This window comes from Lacerta agilis, chromosome 17, assembly GCF_009819535.1.
Source record: "Lacerta agilis isolate rLacAgi1 chromosome 17, rLacAgi1.pri, whole genome shotgun sequence".
NCBI lineage: Eukaryota > Metazoa > Chordata > Lepidosauria > Squamata > Lacertidae > Lacerta > Lacerta agilis.
In genome coordinates this window covers 33,762,780-33,777,738 of record NC_046328.1, presented here as the reverse complement: position 1 = coordinate 33,777,738, position 14,959 = coordinate 33,762,780, and the positions used below count along the sequence as shown (strand labels likewise).

At 42.1% G+C, this 14,959-nt stretch overlaps 2 protein-coding genes across 2 annotated transcripts; one reads left to right on the top strand and one right to left on the bottom strand.

The window, feature by feature from the left end:
• Window positions 1–3,148: 3,148 nt before the first annotated feature.
• LOC117061812 (claw keratin-like) lies at window positions 3,149–5,612 on the bottom strand. The gene is made up of 2 exons (XM_033174788.1): window positions 5,539–5,612; window positions 3,149–3,722 (listed from the first exon to the last, which is right to left on the bottom strand). The coding sequence occupies exon 2, from the start codon at window positions 3,702–3,704 to the stop codon at window positions 3,210–3,212; it is 495 nt and encodes a 164-aa protein (XP_033030679.1). The 5' UTR covers window positions 3,705–3,722; window positions 5,539–5,612; the 3' UTR covers window positions 3,149–3,209.
• A 4,693-nt stretch (window positions 5,613–10,305) lies between these two features.
• LOC117039022 (claw keratin-like) lies at window positions 10,306–12,876 on the top strand. The gene is made up of 2 exons (XM_033136054.1): window positions 10,306–10,351; window positions 12,258–12,876. The coding sequence occupies exon 2, from the start codon at window positions 12,276–12,278 to the stop codon at window positions 12,783–12,785; it is 510 nt and encodes a 169-aa protein (XP_032991945.1). The 5' UTR covers window positions 10,306–10,351; window positions 12,258–12,275; the 3' UTR covers window positions 12,786–12,876.
• Window positions 12,877–14,959: the final 2,083 nt, after the last annotated feature.

Here is a 14,959-nt window from a genome sequence, read left to right as displayed (position 1 = left end):
ATATATATATATATATATCATTTTTAAAAAATACAAACATAAAACACATACAAAAGAACAAACAAAATACACACAATTCTTATATCGTTTTCACTTTTTCCATAAACTTTGTGGGGTGGACTTCCCCCTACCTCTTCTGTATTTCTGCTAGGAACCTCTAAGAACTTCCCTGGAATTTCAGCAGTATCAAACATTACAATATTTATTTAAATAAACTTTAAATTTGTTCCAATCTTCCTGCACCGTCTCCTCCCTCTGGTCACGCAGTCTCGCTGTCATCTCGGCAAGTTCCATGAAGTCTATAATTTTCTAACCTGAAACCGTTCTTAACCTGAGGTACCACTTTAGCTAATAGGGCCTCCCGCTGCTGCCGCGCCTCCACTGCGCTATTTCTGTTCTCTTCCTGGGGCAAAGTTCTTAACCCAAGGTACTATTTCTGGGTTAGTGGAGGCTGTAACCCGTAGTTTTTGTAACCAGAGATACCACTGTTCTACTACTAAGCCAGATGTCCCCCGTCTTATATTTGTGCAGCTAGTTCTTCCTACCTAAGTGCAGAAACTTACATTTGTCCCAAATAAAATTCATTTTGTTAGTTTGGACCCAGTTCTCCAATCTGTTAAGGTCATTTTGAATCCTAATTCTGTCTTCTGCAGCATTAGACATTCCTGCCAGTCTGTTCATTCACTTCATCCAAGTCATTTATAAAGATGTTGAACAACAATGGGCCCAGGATTGAACCCTGTGGCACCCCACTTGTAACTTCCCCCCCCCAGGATGATGAGGAATCATTAATGAGTATTCTTTGGGTTCAGTCAGTCAGCAGCCTACAAATCCACCTAACAATTACCTTGTTCAGCCCACATTTTACCAGCTTCCTCACAAGGAAATCAAATGGGGGACTTTGTGAAAAGCCTTATCAGGAGTCCCAGAGATGTGATCGTGGATAGCGGAGTCTTGTCTCTTTTCTCTTCTAACATAGTTTGTGCAACTGTGAAAGTATTAATCCGCTTCTGTTTTGTATGTATGTTTGTTTGTTTGATGCCAATAAAAGGTTGATGATGATGATGATGATGAAAAGCCTTACTGAAATCAAGATACACTATGTCCACTGCATTCCCCTGGTCTGCCAAACTTGTAAGACTCTCTATATATAAAAATAATGATATTCACCTGGCATGGCTTGTTTTTGAGAAACCTGCGCTGGGTCATAGTAATCATAGCTTTCTTTGCTAAGTGCTGACAGACATCATTGATCTATATGAAAAATGCAATCTCTGTCTGGTAGCCAACATTAAATGCCACCATTGCTAGATAATATGGTATAGTTTAACATTCCCATACATTCACAGTGCATTATGTAACATGAGCAAAAATATTATTGTCCGAAGCTTGCAGCACAATAATTACAAAATCTACACTGTGGATATATGGAAATGTAAACCCATTCACATATTATTGCATATCATATCGCCTATCAGCCAGAGATTCTGTTTTGAGATAATTTAAAATTCTTTCATACATGTGTAGAAAGAAGAAGAAGAAGAAGAAGAAGAAGAAGAAGAAGAAGAAGAAGAAGAAGAAGAAGAAGTGCATTTGAACTGTTACTTCATTCTATTATATTTAGTGTTTGGTCAGGGATTACACTCTCCAGGTTTTGTTTTCTTTAAAGGAGAATTAGATGGATTTATGGAGGACAAGTGGTGCTGAAGGAGACTCTTGAGAGTCAAATGGACTGCAAGAAGATCAAACTTATCCATCCTTAAAGAAATCAGCCCTGAGTGCTCACTGGAAGGACAGATCCTGAAGTTGAGGCTCCAGTACTTTGGCCACCTCATGAGAAGAGAAGACTCCCTAGAAAAAAAACACTGATGTTGGGAAAGATGGAGGGCACAAGGAGAAGGGGATGACAGAGGATGAGATGGTTGGACATTGTTCTCGAAGCGACTAGCTGCTAGCATGAGTTTGGCCACACTGCGGGAGGCAATGAAAGATAGGCGTGCCTGGCGTGCTCTGGTCCATGGGGTCACGAAGAGCTGGACACGACTGAACGACTGAACAACAACAACAACATGGAGGACAAGGCTACCAGTGGCAACAACCTACAAAGGCTAGATATTACATTTCATACCAGAGGTGGCATGACTCTGAATTCCTGTTGCTGGACATAACAAGTGGGAGAATGATATTAGACTCATGCCTTGTTTGCAGGCATCCCATAGGCAAAAGGCTAGCCACTGTGAGAACAGGATGTTGGACTAAATAGACCTTTCTCTAGATCCAACATGGCTATTTAAATGCCCCCTATGCCAATAGGTCTTGCAGCCATTAGGACAATATTTGTAAATCCCATCCATGCTTCTAGGTCTGGGGTGTGGAAGCTTTGTCTCCCCTGAAGTTTCTGGACTCTAGTCAGCCTTTGTATTGCACTCATAAAAATCCCAGTAAAATTTATTGCCGAAAAAATTGCATTGCCAATTACTCTTCCTGAACCATAGGACCTGTCCGGATGTTATGAGTAATCTCGCTACCTAATCAGACACACTAATTATAACCCACCTCCCCAAAATGACAGCACAGAGTAATGAGGGGTTTTTTCTTGTATCAAGCTGGCCCACAGGCAAATTTAAAGCTCATTCTTGGTCCCTTAACAGTTAGCAAAACTTGCATTCAGCCCCAGTTTCAAGGCAAGTTCTTTCCCTGAATTAATAACCATTCATGACACTAAAGGAAGACACTGCACTCATGTTGAAAAAGTGGGAAATGTGAATTTTATCAAGATGAATTTATCTTGATTTATTTACCCATATAAGTAAAGCATTGAGGGTGCTAGAGTGGAGGGCTTCCCCCAAACACAGTCGTCCCCCCCCCCAGTTTTAATATGGCCAAAGGGTGCTTCACATACCAGAGGTCCCGAGCAGCTTGCGATGAGGAACTGAGGCTAGGTGTTCAAAAACCAACACACACAGAGACATTATAAGAACGAAGAAGCTTTAATTAAAAGTTCAAGGAAATAGCACAAGAAGTTGTACAAGAAGCAAGGAAGACACACAGTGTGGAATAATCTTATTCTTCTATAGTTTAAAATAAAGGGGGGCGGGTGATTTTTCAGCGATGGTTATTTAGATTCAGCTCTTCTGAAGCAACCTCAAATGATCTGTATCAAGCTCCCTGGATATCAGTTCAGGATATGCTTCTTGGGTTTAATTGGCCTACAAACAGATGCTACCACGACGCCCAAATCTCCTTCCAAGGAGTGCTCCCTTCCCGTAGCCCAAACCAAAGCCCAAGCCCCCAGAGCTTCCAAGGAGGCCAGACCCATAGCCCAAGCCTCCTACAATCCCAGAGCCACCAACAGCACATGGAGTGTTGCCTCCAACAGCCACAGGCTCACAGCTGGCAGAGAGGATGGGCCCTGGGATGGTCAGGACAGAGGCAGGTGGCTGGATCACAACCTCTGCTGGTGGGATCTGGTTGATACATGATGGGGCTACTCCTGACAGGACTCCAAGGTTGGCTGCTCTTTCAGCACCTCCATATCCATAGCCAAGACCACCATATCCTTGTCCAAATCCTCCAAATCCAGAGCCGAGTCCTCCAAAACCGTAGCCGAGACCACCATAGCCAAGACCTCCTGCTGAGCCAAACCCAACAGTGGGGGTGGAAGCCCAGGATGGGACAGCACAGGATGGACCACAGTCAACCATTGTTGGATGGAGGTGAGTCTGAAACCAAAAACACCAAGGGACAGAATCAGCACAGGGTACATCACTTCAATGGGGATGGGCCACAGCCAACCATGGCTGAAGAAGAATCTAAAGTATACAATTGAAGAACTGAGTTGAATATGGAGCATGAAAACCAAAGAGGACCAAATAATTATAAAAGCTCAAATATAAGGTACATCAGGGGGAGTCAGTGTGTAGTCTTTTCTGATGTTGCTTCAACTCCCATCAGACCCAGCCAGCATGAACAACAGAGAAGGGTTACGAGACTATAGGAACTATAGACTACTGAGGAACTATAGGAACTATAACTACTGAGTGAGAACTACATCCCTGTGGTAGACGCTGTAGAAAAACAAGAAAATACTCATATACATTAGCAGGATGATTCAGTGATGGTGCTCTGAATTTATTTATTTTTAAAGCATGCTATGTCTACAATACTATCAAAAACAATTCTTTAACAGGCTGGACCACAATAATTCATTTTCTAGCAAGGTAGGAATGAGAAAAGTAAGGAAGAGAGAGAGAGAGAGAGAGAGAGAGAGAGAGAGAGAGAGGAGGAGGAGGAGGAGGGAGGGAGGGAGGGAGGGAGGGAGGGAGGGAGGGAGGGAGGAAGGAAGGAAGGAAGGAAGGAAGGAAGGAAGGAAGGAAGGAAGGAAGGAAGGAAGGAAGGAAGGAAGGAAAGCTGCAATCCTTTATCTATTTACCTTGGATGAAGGAGGAGGAGGAGGAGGAAGAGGAGGAGGCTTTGGATTTGATATCCCGCTTTATCACTACCCGAAGGACTCTCAAAGCTGCTAACATTCTCCTTTCCCTTCTTCCCCCACAACAAACACTCAGTGAGGTGAGTGGGGCTGAGAGACTTCAAAGAAGTGTGACTAGCCCAAGGTCACCCAGCAGCTGCATGTGGAGGAACGGAGAATTGAACCTGGTTCCCCGGATTACGAGTCTACCGCTCTTAACCACTACACCACACTGGCATCTGTGAACACAACAGTGCTTACTTATCAGTTAAATGCAGGTGTTTTGTGCCATAAAATAGAGATGTGTGCCTGTGTGCATGTGAGCACCTGTCTATTTATCCCTGACTGTGTCTAAATTACATTCAGGGAGAGAATGGAAAGCTGATGGTGCCTTCCAAATATCACAATTCTCCCGAACAAATTTAGAGTTCATTAATATGCATTTCCCACCCCAGGCTTCCTAAATGTAAGATGGCGGAGCCAGCCTCCAACTCCCATCCACCTCAGCCAGCATGTCAAATGGTGAAGGATGGTGGGACTTACGGCTCAACAACATGTGGAAGACCCCACTTTCTCCTCTTTCCCCCTAGACACGTGTCCCAACCAGCCAGGGATCACATATTAAATATACAGTACTTACAGAGGGTAATGTAGGGTTGGGTAACCTGTGGCCCTCCATTTGTTCAATATCCCAAGTCATTTCAGGCATCATTCCCAATGGTCAGGGATGATGTAAGCAACATCTCAAGGACCACAGGATAGCCATCCCTGTCCTAACTGGTTACAGGTAGGTAGCCGTGTTGGTCTACCATAGTCAAAACAAAATAAAAAATAAAAAATAAATCCTTCTGGGAGCACCTTAGAGACCAACTAAGTTTGTTCTTGGTATGAGCTTTCGTGTGTATCTGAAGAAGTGTCCATGCACACGAAAGTTCATACCAAGAACAAACTTAGTGGGTCTCTAAGGTGCTCCCAGAAGGATTTTATTTTTTATTTTTTTATTTGATTTTGTCCTAACTGGAGAATCCATCTAGCCTATCTTTTGACAAGCCTTGGGAAAACAGACTTACCTGCTTCTTTGAGAAGATGAAGTAAAGATGGAAGAGTCAGATGGAGTTGTTGGAGGAAATGAAGGAAGTCTGAGCTTTTATACAGTTCAGCCAGCCTCCCCAGTGCCTAAGGTGGTGCCTCTTTGCAACTAATCATTGTTCTTTCATGTGCAAAAAATAAATAAAAAAAATCAGTTTACGAAGCACAAAGAGTGAGGCCACAAAATTAAACTGCGGTAACAGAGCAACATAAATAATTATGACACCTATTTTTTTCTCCCTCCCTTCCTTTGAATTTTGCTGACCTCGAGTCAAATAGCTCCAGTTTGTCTGATGATTTGAAGCATAAACACCCAGAGGGAGGAAGATGGAGATCATCAAAGCTCTTTCATCAGCACAGGGGTCTGTAGGACATCATCAAAACTTTTTGCATATGCATACAAGATTCTGAGACATCTCCAGTAACAGTGGAGAACAGTGTCTTTGAATGCCATAGGTACATCAGAAGAGTCTTGCTGAACAAGGCCAAAACGCCCATCAAATACGACATCCCTTTCTTTCATTTGCCCACCAGATCCCTTACCAAAAAGCTAGCAAGCAGGACCTGAGTCCAGCAACACCAACACCAGTTGGAGGGAAAGATTTGGAAAGAGCTATGTCCCACATGCTTTCCTTCTGGGATAACCAAGAAGCATCTGGTTGGCCACTGTAGGAAACAAGATGCTAGGGTTTGAGCCAACCGCAATGCTCTTTATATACTTATCTTCTTCACTTGCAGTGGCGTAGGAAGGGGAGCAAAGGGGGGCGGGTCACCCCGGGCTCCGGGATGGAGGGGGTGACACTCTGGGCTGCCCCCCCCCCGGCGCGACACCTAAGCCGAGCCCCGCGGACACTGGGAAAAGGTCACACTCGGTGGCGGGGCTCGCAAACCTGCTCGGCGCACGCTTTGCTATTTCCGGCTCAGGCGGAGGCGAGGGGCAGATTCCTCTGGGAATTGGTTCCATTGCAGATCCCAGACACTGTTACGAAATTTGCTTCTTGGAACCAAGCCCCAGCCAAAAATATAAAATCAGTAAAGATTTGAAATCAAAAGAAAATGGTGACATTCTTCTTCTTTTTTTAAAGTGGCCTTTAAAAGGAATTAAAACTTTCATATTGGGAAGCCATGAAATGTATTCAGTGGCTGCAACTGAAAACAAATTCATTTAATGGCAGAAAATCACACACAAACATAGCTGGATGGTGGTGACAGGTTGGTGGGTTTTACCTAAGAAAGTCATTCTCAGGTTACATCCATCAAAATCAATTGCGATGAATGACTTGCTGATTGCTTTCAGCAGGTCTACTATCAGTATGACTTTAGTTGGGAATAACTACTGGTAGTACTTCTGCAAAAATCTATCAAGGGAGGAATATCTCCTTACTAAAGCGAAAGCCGCATCATATGCACTTCTTCAATTCTATTTTACGGATGGCGCTCTGCATGTGCCCTCGGGGTTGAAGGTGTTTAAAACTAGGGCAATGGCCACACTTGCAGCCCCACTTTGGGCTGCCTTGGCAAATCTCTCCTCTCTTGAGGTCATTCAAGATCAATTTCTACGCTGTCTTCTGAAAGTCCCAAACTGTGTGAGTAAGGCGGCTATTCGTGTTGAAATAAGGATGCCTTCCCTAGAGACTCTGCTGTGGAAACGTGTCTTCAATTACTGGCTAACACTTTGGTTGAGACTATCTAATTATTACCTAGCCCAGTGCCTTTGGCGAGATGAGTTTTCCAGCCCATGGGCCAGTATGATTCATGCTAAACTTCCATCTATTGGAATTTCGCCCATAGAAGTCTTGAATTATGACTTTACTACAGCCAAAAAATATATTAATCAAAGATTGTACGATATAGAGTGGCAACATAATTATATGCTTGGTGGGGGGACATGTTCCCCTAAACAGTTGGGAATTGCTCCGCCATCTCATGTGCCAACCTATCTATCATCCCTCTCTATCGCCAGTCATCGTTTTGCTTTTATCAAAGCGTGTTTTAATGTATTCCCTTCAAATTGCCTTCTTCATAGATTTTCTAGGGGTCAAATTTCGGTTTTATGCTCCTGTGATAACAGAACGATAGAATCACTTTTCCATATAGTGTTTAATTGCCCTCTATATGAGGCTGGCCAGAAGAATTTAGTGCTACCATTGATACAAAAATTGTCTGGGCACCCGACTGACTTTCTTCTTGCTTTTCTATTGCAAGATACCGACCAGTCTGTAACCTTACAAATGGCAAAAAATGTAACTTCCGTTCTGACATTCAAGAGACGTAAAGGATTGTTGGTGGGAATTTGAAATCGAAATTGCTTGGAAGTAACATGCACATTATTTTGTATATTTATTACGTCTTTTTATTGCCGCTAATTTTATTGTCGCCAATTTCCTTTTAAATTCAATTGTGTGAGTGTAATTGCTGTTCCTGCGTTGTTGTTTTTTGTCTTGTCTTGCTATGAGCTTAAAGCTGAAATAAACTGATTGATTGATAACAAGGGAGGTAGATGGATACCTGCAGATCTTTACTGAAGGCACCATTTCATTTATGTGTCCATTTGCTCTTGCATATTGATGGGACAGAGGATAGGGAGATCTCGAAGTTGAATATGGAAACAGATGACTATTGAGGGCTTTTCTTACTCTTGCATTGTGTTAGCTGCTTTGACATTACAGCAGTTTAGAAATTCACAAAATCACAGGCATCTAGTAATGTAAGTGAATTTGATATGTGATCTCTAATTGGTTGGGACAGGTGTCTGGGTTTCTGGTGTGGAATCTGTAGCCCTCCAGATTTTTTTTTAAATTATTATTATTAAGTCTTTTTATTTATCATATGCAGAATAGTTAACAAAAAAATGTTACAGAATCTTGTCTTTATCCTTTGGTGAAATGTTTTAAACTAATAATTTGGTTTTATTATGATTCAGTTTGAAACCAGAAACTCTACCAAATTCTTGCATGGTCTCTAAAGCTTTTACTAGACTCTCTATTGGCTCTTCTGTAGTTATTATAAGATCGTCAGCGAAGGCCTTTAGTTTATAACAATTGTTCCCCAAAGGAATTCCTTTAATATTCTTTTCTTTCCTTATTTGATTATTTAAAATCTCCATTGTTAGATGTTTCTGGATCATAAGTCTCATCATCCTTGCCTTCAATACCTTCATTACCTCATTTTCAGGAGAGGGGACTTCAGGTGAATTGTGAACATTTGCAAACTCTTGCCAATCAACTGGGAAGCCCACAAGACGGTCATGATTTCACTAGCACTCCCCCAACTTTGATTCCCAGCAACTGGTGAACAGAGGCATGTTGTCCCTGGCAGTGGAAGCAGAAAACAATTGCAATATTTCGTGCACAGGATGTTCAGCTGAAATCCTAAGTATGGAAGTCAAATAGCCTACTGAGATTCTTTCCAGCTACTCCGGCATCTTTTAAGAGAATGAATGGAGCAGGGTATCTGTTGACCTATCAATCAGTATGAAACACACAGAAGCCTATTGTTGTTGCTGTTCTCCATTCCTTCCTCTTACAGTGGAGGTAGAAAACAAGAGTTTTGTTCACAATAAGGATTTTAACTTCTGGGGAAAAACTCTGGGAAGGTGATTTGAAGTCCACAGCATGTTATTCTTTGAAGGAGAACAACTTGAAATTGATTTGCAGGTAGTATTTAACTCTGAGTAGGCTAAGATGTATAAGACTGAATCAGATAAGTGCTGGGGATGCAAAGAGGTTGAGGAAACGGTCTTTCATATGTGGTGGGCTTGTAAAAGGGTAAAAGAGTATTGGGAAATGATCCATAGTGAATGGAAAAACATATTTAAAAGTACTTCCCCCCCCCAAAAAAAAACCAGAGTTAATTCAGACTGAAATTCCCAGGTGTCAAAAAAGGTTATTTGTGTATGCCACTACTGCTGCCCATGTTTTGTTAGCCCAAAAATGGAAAACGAGCAAGGTCCCAACCAAAGAAGAATGGCAACTTAAGTTGACAGAATACATGCAGCTTGCAGACTTAACATATAGAATAAGAGAACAAGAAGAGCATATGTTTAGAGAAGATTGGAAAACGTTTATTGAATATATGGGAAATAACAGTGGACAGCTGAAAATGCTGGCAGCATTAAGATAAATTCAGCAGTGTAAATAAGTTATGATGGATTCAATAATGGAATACCGAATGGTATAGTTTCTGTAAAATATGCAGGGATTTATGATATGTAAAATGAACCATGGAAAGAGAAGAATGGAAGTCGTTGATACCTTAAGGATGTAAAAACTGAGTACTTTAAATTGTAAATCAGAAAATTTAATGGAGTTTTGTTCTGCGCATGGAATGATCAACTGAAATCCTATGTCTGACAGTAACATAAGCTGCTGAGAAAATAGCCAGCTACTTCAGCTACTTTAGAGAGATTGAATAGGGACAGGGTATCTGCTGATCTGTCTGAAAGCAAGGAACATACAAGCAATTTTATTTTTTTCATTAAACTTGTTTAGCAGAAGAATGAAAATGCAAAGATCAAAAGTGTCAGAAAGGGCAAGGCGCATTGTGCGGAGCTGAGGAAATGCTAACTATTTTGCATCGCTTTTCTTTCTTATTAAAGTAATTAGGGGGCATGAGACGTTTCAGAAACAGTTTGCTAATTAAAGCCTCGGGGTGAAGGGGGTGTATCCCAGCTAGCTGTGGGGCCATTAGGGGACACAGCCAAAAGAGTATAAAAGGGCTCCTTGGGCTGAGATATCCCAACAGCTTCCCTTGGCTTGATCCCCTTCTCTCCATTTCTACTCCTTGGAAACTTTGGTAAGTCAAGTCTACGTGTATACATATGTTAGAATGTTATCTTTAAATGATTCTTGCACTTTCAAGTGGTTCGGATATCTGAACTCCAAGAGAACACCAAAATTCTATTACCTAATGTGTGAGATGTGTAGATGTTGCACCAAGAAATTAAATTACTTAATGTCATTGGCTGGTTTCTTTATGTTTGTACTTGTGTACACAGTCTTTTGAAAAAAATGGAAGTTGCCTTCTCCTAGATTGCAGTGTTAGCCTGTTGAGCTCAGTATTACCTACAATGGCCACAAGTAAAGATCAAGGATTTCTGATCGGATTCTCTCCTTGCCCACCTGCACCCAGCCCATGACATTCTGCATGCAGAGCAGATGTTCTCCCAATTAACTACAGCCTCTATCTCTCTCCACCCCCCCACCCATCTTATAGTATTTGAAACGTGCTTTCAGAAGTAGGTATCTCTGTTTTCTTGGGAAGTTGGGATTCTGGGTCCCATTCTACCACACACTGTGCAAATCCAGCGTTCGTCATCACCATGAGCAAAACTGTCGGATAACTAGCTTCATAAGTCTTTTTAATTCACGAAGCGTTTAAGACCATACAGTAAGCTGTCTTGCCAGGGTTAGCTCATCGTGAGAGGGGTTAGATCAGGCCTAGGCAAACTCTGACCCTCCAGATATTTGGGACTACAATTCCCATCACCTCTGACCACTGGTCCTGTTAGCTAGGGATGATAGGAATTGTAGTCCGAAACATCTGGAGGGCCCGAGTTTGCCTATGCCTAGGTTAGATAATCAAGGTTTTGTTCTCTCCCAGTCTAACTGAGAAGTTCAGCAAGCGAAGAAGCTAGGCTGGTTGATTCAGCTTCACCGCATGGCTCTCACAAGCCACTCTTGAGTTCCCATACCAATAATTTAGAAACTTTCATCATGCTGCAATTAAGCCCAGTACTGCCTGTGCAACTTTTCTGACTGATGTGTGGAAAAGCACATGAAACTGACCTTTGAAGGGTTTGTAAGTAAACCAATTTTAATATTAACAACCGTGTGCTCTTTTCCTATGCTCAGCAAGGAGGGGAGTTTTAGAACTTGCAAGGGCATGTTTTAAAGGTATAACAGTTTTTATGTCCAAGATTTATTTTCAGAAATTCCCTTTTATACCTACTTTTTTCACTGAACCAACAAAAACTAGCACTATATGGTTGGATATGGTACATGTGTCAGTGCTTTTCATATTTCACCAGCCATGTAACCTCCACGAGGACTGACAGCAGAGGGCAGCACAGACTAATATTAATGTGTTTTTCATGCAACAAATTTTCATGGAAGATCAGTGATTAAAAAGCAGGGTATTGGTCCATCTAACTCAGTATTGTGTACAGTATATCTTGAGTATTTTATGAAATCAAGTATTTAGCTGCCTTGTACTTAGTCAGACTCTTGGTCTGTATAGCTTGGTAATGTCTGCAATGACCAGCTGTGACTCTCCAGGCCGAGTTTCAAGAAGGGAGCATTTTCCAGCTCAACCTGGAGATTCCTGGGACTGAACCTGAGACTTTCTGCATGCAAACCATGTGTCCTTCCCCCAGAAAGTGACGGTCCTTTCCCTAGAAAGAAAGAGCTCAAACCTCATGGCTCTGACCTTCCTGGAACCATGAGGGGTCGGATTTAGGACCCACAAGGAAGAGAAGGGCTGTAGTGATGACATAGAGGACAATACAGAATCCATAAATTAGGAGTTAATGTTTGATGAATAATGCAAGACAGCTGATTTTCATTCAAGGAAGATGGTTTAAATTGGGTGAAATGGGAATGGGAGAAATATCCTAATACATCAGGCAAAAACCCTGCACTCCCCATTGAAGAGATGTACCCTACACTTATTTTCTCCCTTGTTTTTTTTTTTTTTTTTCCAGACTCACCTCCATCCAACAATGGTTGACTGTGGTCCATCCTGTGCTGTCCCATCCTGGGCTTCCACCCCCACTGTTGGGTTCGGCTCAGCAGGAGGTCTTGGCTATGGTGGTCTCGGCTACGGTTTTGGAGGACTCGGCTCTGGATTTGGAGGATTCGGCCAAGGATATGGTGGTCTCGGTTATGGATATGGAGGTGCTGAAAGAGCAGCCAACCTTGGAGTCCTGTCAGGAGTAGCCCCATCATGCATCAACCAGATCCCACCAGCAGAGGTCGTGATCCAGCCACCTGCCTGTGTCGTAACCATCCCAGGGCCCATCCTCTCTGCCAGCTGTGAGCCTGTGGCTGTTGGAGGCAACACTCCATGTGCCGTTGGTGGTTCTGGGCTAGTAGGAGGCTATGGCTATGGGTCAGGTCTCCTTGGAAGCAATTTCGGTGGCTTCCTTGGAGGTTCCAATTTTGGTCTGAGGAGGGGTGGGCTCTTTGGAAGGAAAACCCTGCTGGGACGTCGTGGTAGTGTGTGCGTTTAAGCCTACTGAACTTGTTAAGAAAAAATCTGTCTGATGATTATAGCAATGACCCTGAATGGGTGAAGATGATGCAAATCTATTATTATTCAGTGTCTTGTCCTGAATTCTGAGCTTCTGGGACCATCATAGAAGCCAACATCTTTTGCATGAATTCTAGCCATGTTTCATTTCTCCTGCTTTCCCCCTTGAAAGTATTTAATCCATGAACGAGTTCAGAGCCACATTGTGCTCTGTGTTCCTTTGCCTTCCTCACCTTCTTCTTCTTGTGAGATTGTCAACTTGATACTTTCCACCTTTTCATTAAAGCTCATTCTTTATTCTAATATGGCTCTCTCTTCATTTGGCACCTTTTGGCAACAATTTCTCCAGGAGGAAAATCTTCATTTTCATCTATAATATCATGGTCATTGATCAGCATTAAGAACACATTGTCCAGGTGTGTTTAATAAATGGGGGGACAGGGACGGGGGACGAATAACATAAAATAAATACAAGAAGTGTGAAACAAAGTAAATGCAAGCAGCATAGGATGAAATAAAATGGGCATCAACATTTGAAACATCTAAATCATAGCACAAACTCCAAAGAGGAAAATTCCAGAATGTCAAATGTCAGTTCTTGGTGAATTTTGCTTGCTGCAGCACAATACATTTCAATGCTTAGAGTGATAGATGGGCTTTGATTTGAGATAAGTAGAATGGTAGCCCCTCACACTGGCATATTCTTGGAGTATGCTGGCCTAGGGAGACCCTGAATTATTTGATAAATGCAGGACCATACATTTGTCCCTATTGAAACTCATTTTGCTAGCTTGAGCCCAGCTCTCCAATCTGTTAAGGTCATTTTGAATCCTGATTCTGTCTTCAGTGGCGTTACCTACTGCTGCTCCCTGTTTGGTGCCATTTGCACATCTGATGAGCATCCCATCAGTTCCTTCATCCAAGTCATTTATAAAGACGCTGAACAACAACACAACCTCCTTGACACATATAATCCAAAACATGGTTGTCACACATTATAGAAAAGATGAGGGTTAGAATTCTCCATGGTCTCACAATCTGGCACTTCAGATTTTCAGCCATGGCAATTGCCCAAGCTCTAGAATACCATGCTTTAATGTTCAAGCGCAAGGCAGTGTGCCATCACATGACTGTTTCCATGTGTGCCACTATGAGGGGAAACATAAAAAGTACTTTAGGAGCAATTGGTGGAGTAGACATGCCCTTCCTTTATTCCAAGCAAAGCAAGTTGATGGGTAGCTTCATTTTGCATATTAAACTCAGTTCTTTAAATACCAGATTCCAAAATGGACAAGCAGATTTGCAAAACCCCTACATACAGGTGAAACTCGAAAAATTAGAATATCATGCAAAGGTTCATTTCTTTCAGTAATTCAACTTAAAAGGTGAAACTAATATATGAGATAGACTCATGACATGCAAAGCGAGATATGTCAAGCCTTTATTTGTTATAATTGTGATGATTATGGTGTACAGCTGATGAGAACCCCAAATTAACAATCTCAACTTTGGGGTTTTCATCAGCTGGACGCCATAATCATCACAATTATAATAAACAAAGGCTTGACATATCTCGCTTTGCATGTCATGAGTCTATCTCACATATTAAACTCCAGTAGCTAATGAAAACAATTGCTTACATAAATGGACTTTTCAACGATATTCTAATTTTTCGAGTTTCACCTGTATGTCCAGTACTAAGATTGATGTCACCCCTGGTATCATGTGGAAAATACAGAAAAGGGTCAGAGACCAGCTATGTAAGAGTTTCAAAGAGGATTCCATTAGTTGCACCAAAAATGTTTTGAAATGTTTCCCTCCCCACAAGCGCGTTCTGCTTTTCATTAGAGATTATTACTTCAAACTCTGTTTCCCAAGGAATTTTTGTGACCATAAAATGGCCAAATTCTACCTCAAGTAACATTTTTAAAATATGGTTGATACTTCTTCTTTGGCGACCACTCGTAGCCACTCGTAGCTCCCTCGGCCTATAGAGCAAGATGAGCGCCAGAACCCCAGAGTCGTCCGCGACTGGAGCTAACAGTCAGGGGTACCTTTACCTTTAACTAAAGTCTGCTGGGATCTCTCTCTCTCCCAGACTCTTTTTTTTTCGGATGAGCTTGTGATACTACACCCTTTGTTGTAGCAGGAACA

Excerpts from the sequence above, each read along its gene's own strand:
- LOC117061812 (XM_033174788.1), bottom strand. The coding sequence starts at position 3,704 with ATGGTTGACTGTGGTCCATCCTGTGCTGTCCCATCCTGGGCTTCCACC.
- LOC117039022 (XM_033136054.1), top strand. The coding sequence starts at position 12,276 with ATGGTTGACTGTGGTCCATCCTGTGCTGTCCCATCCTGGGCTTCCACC.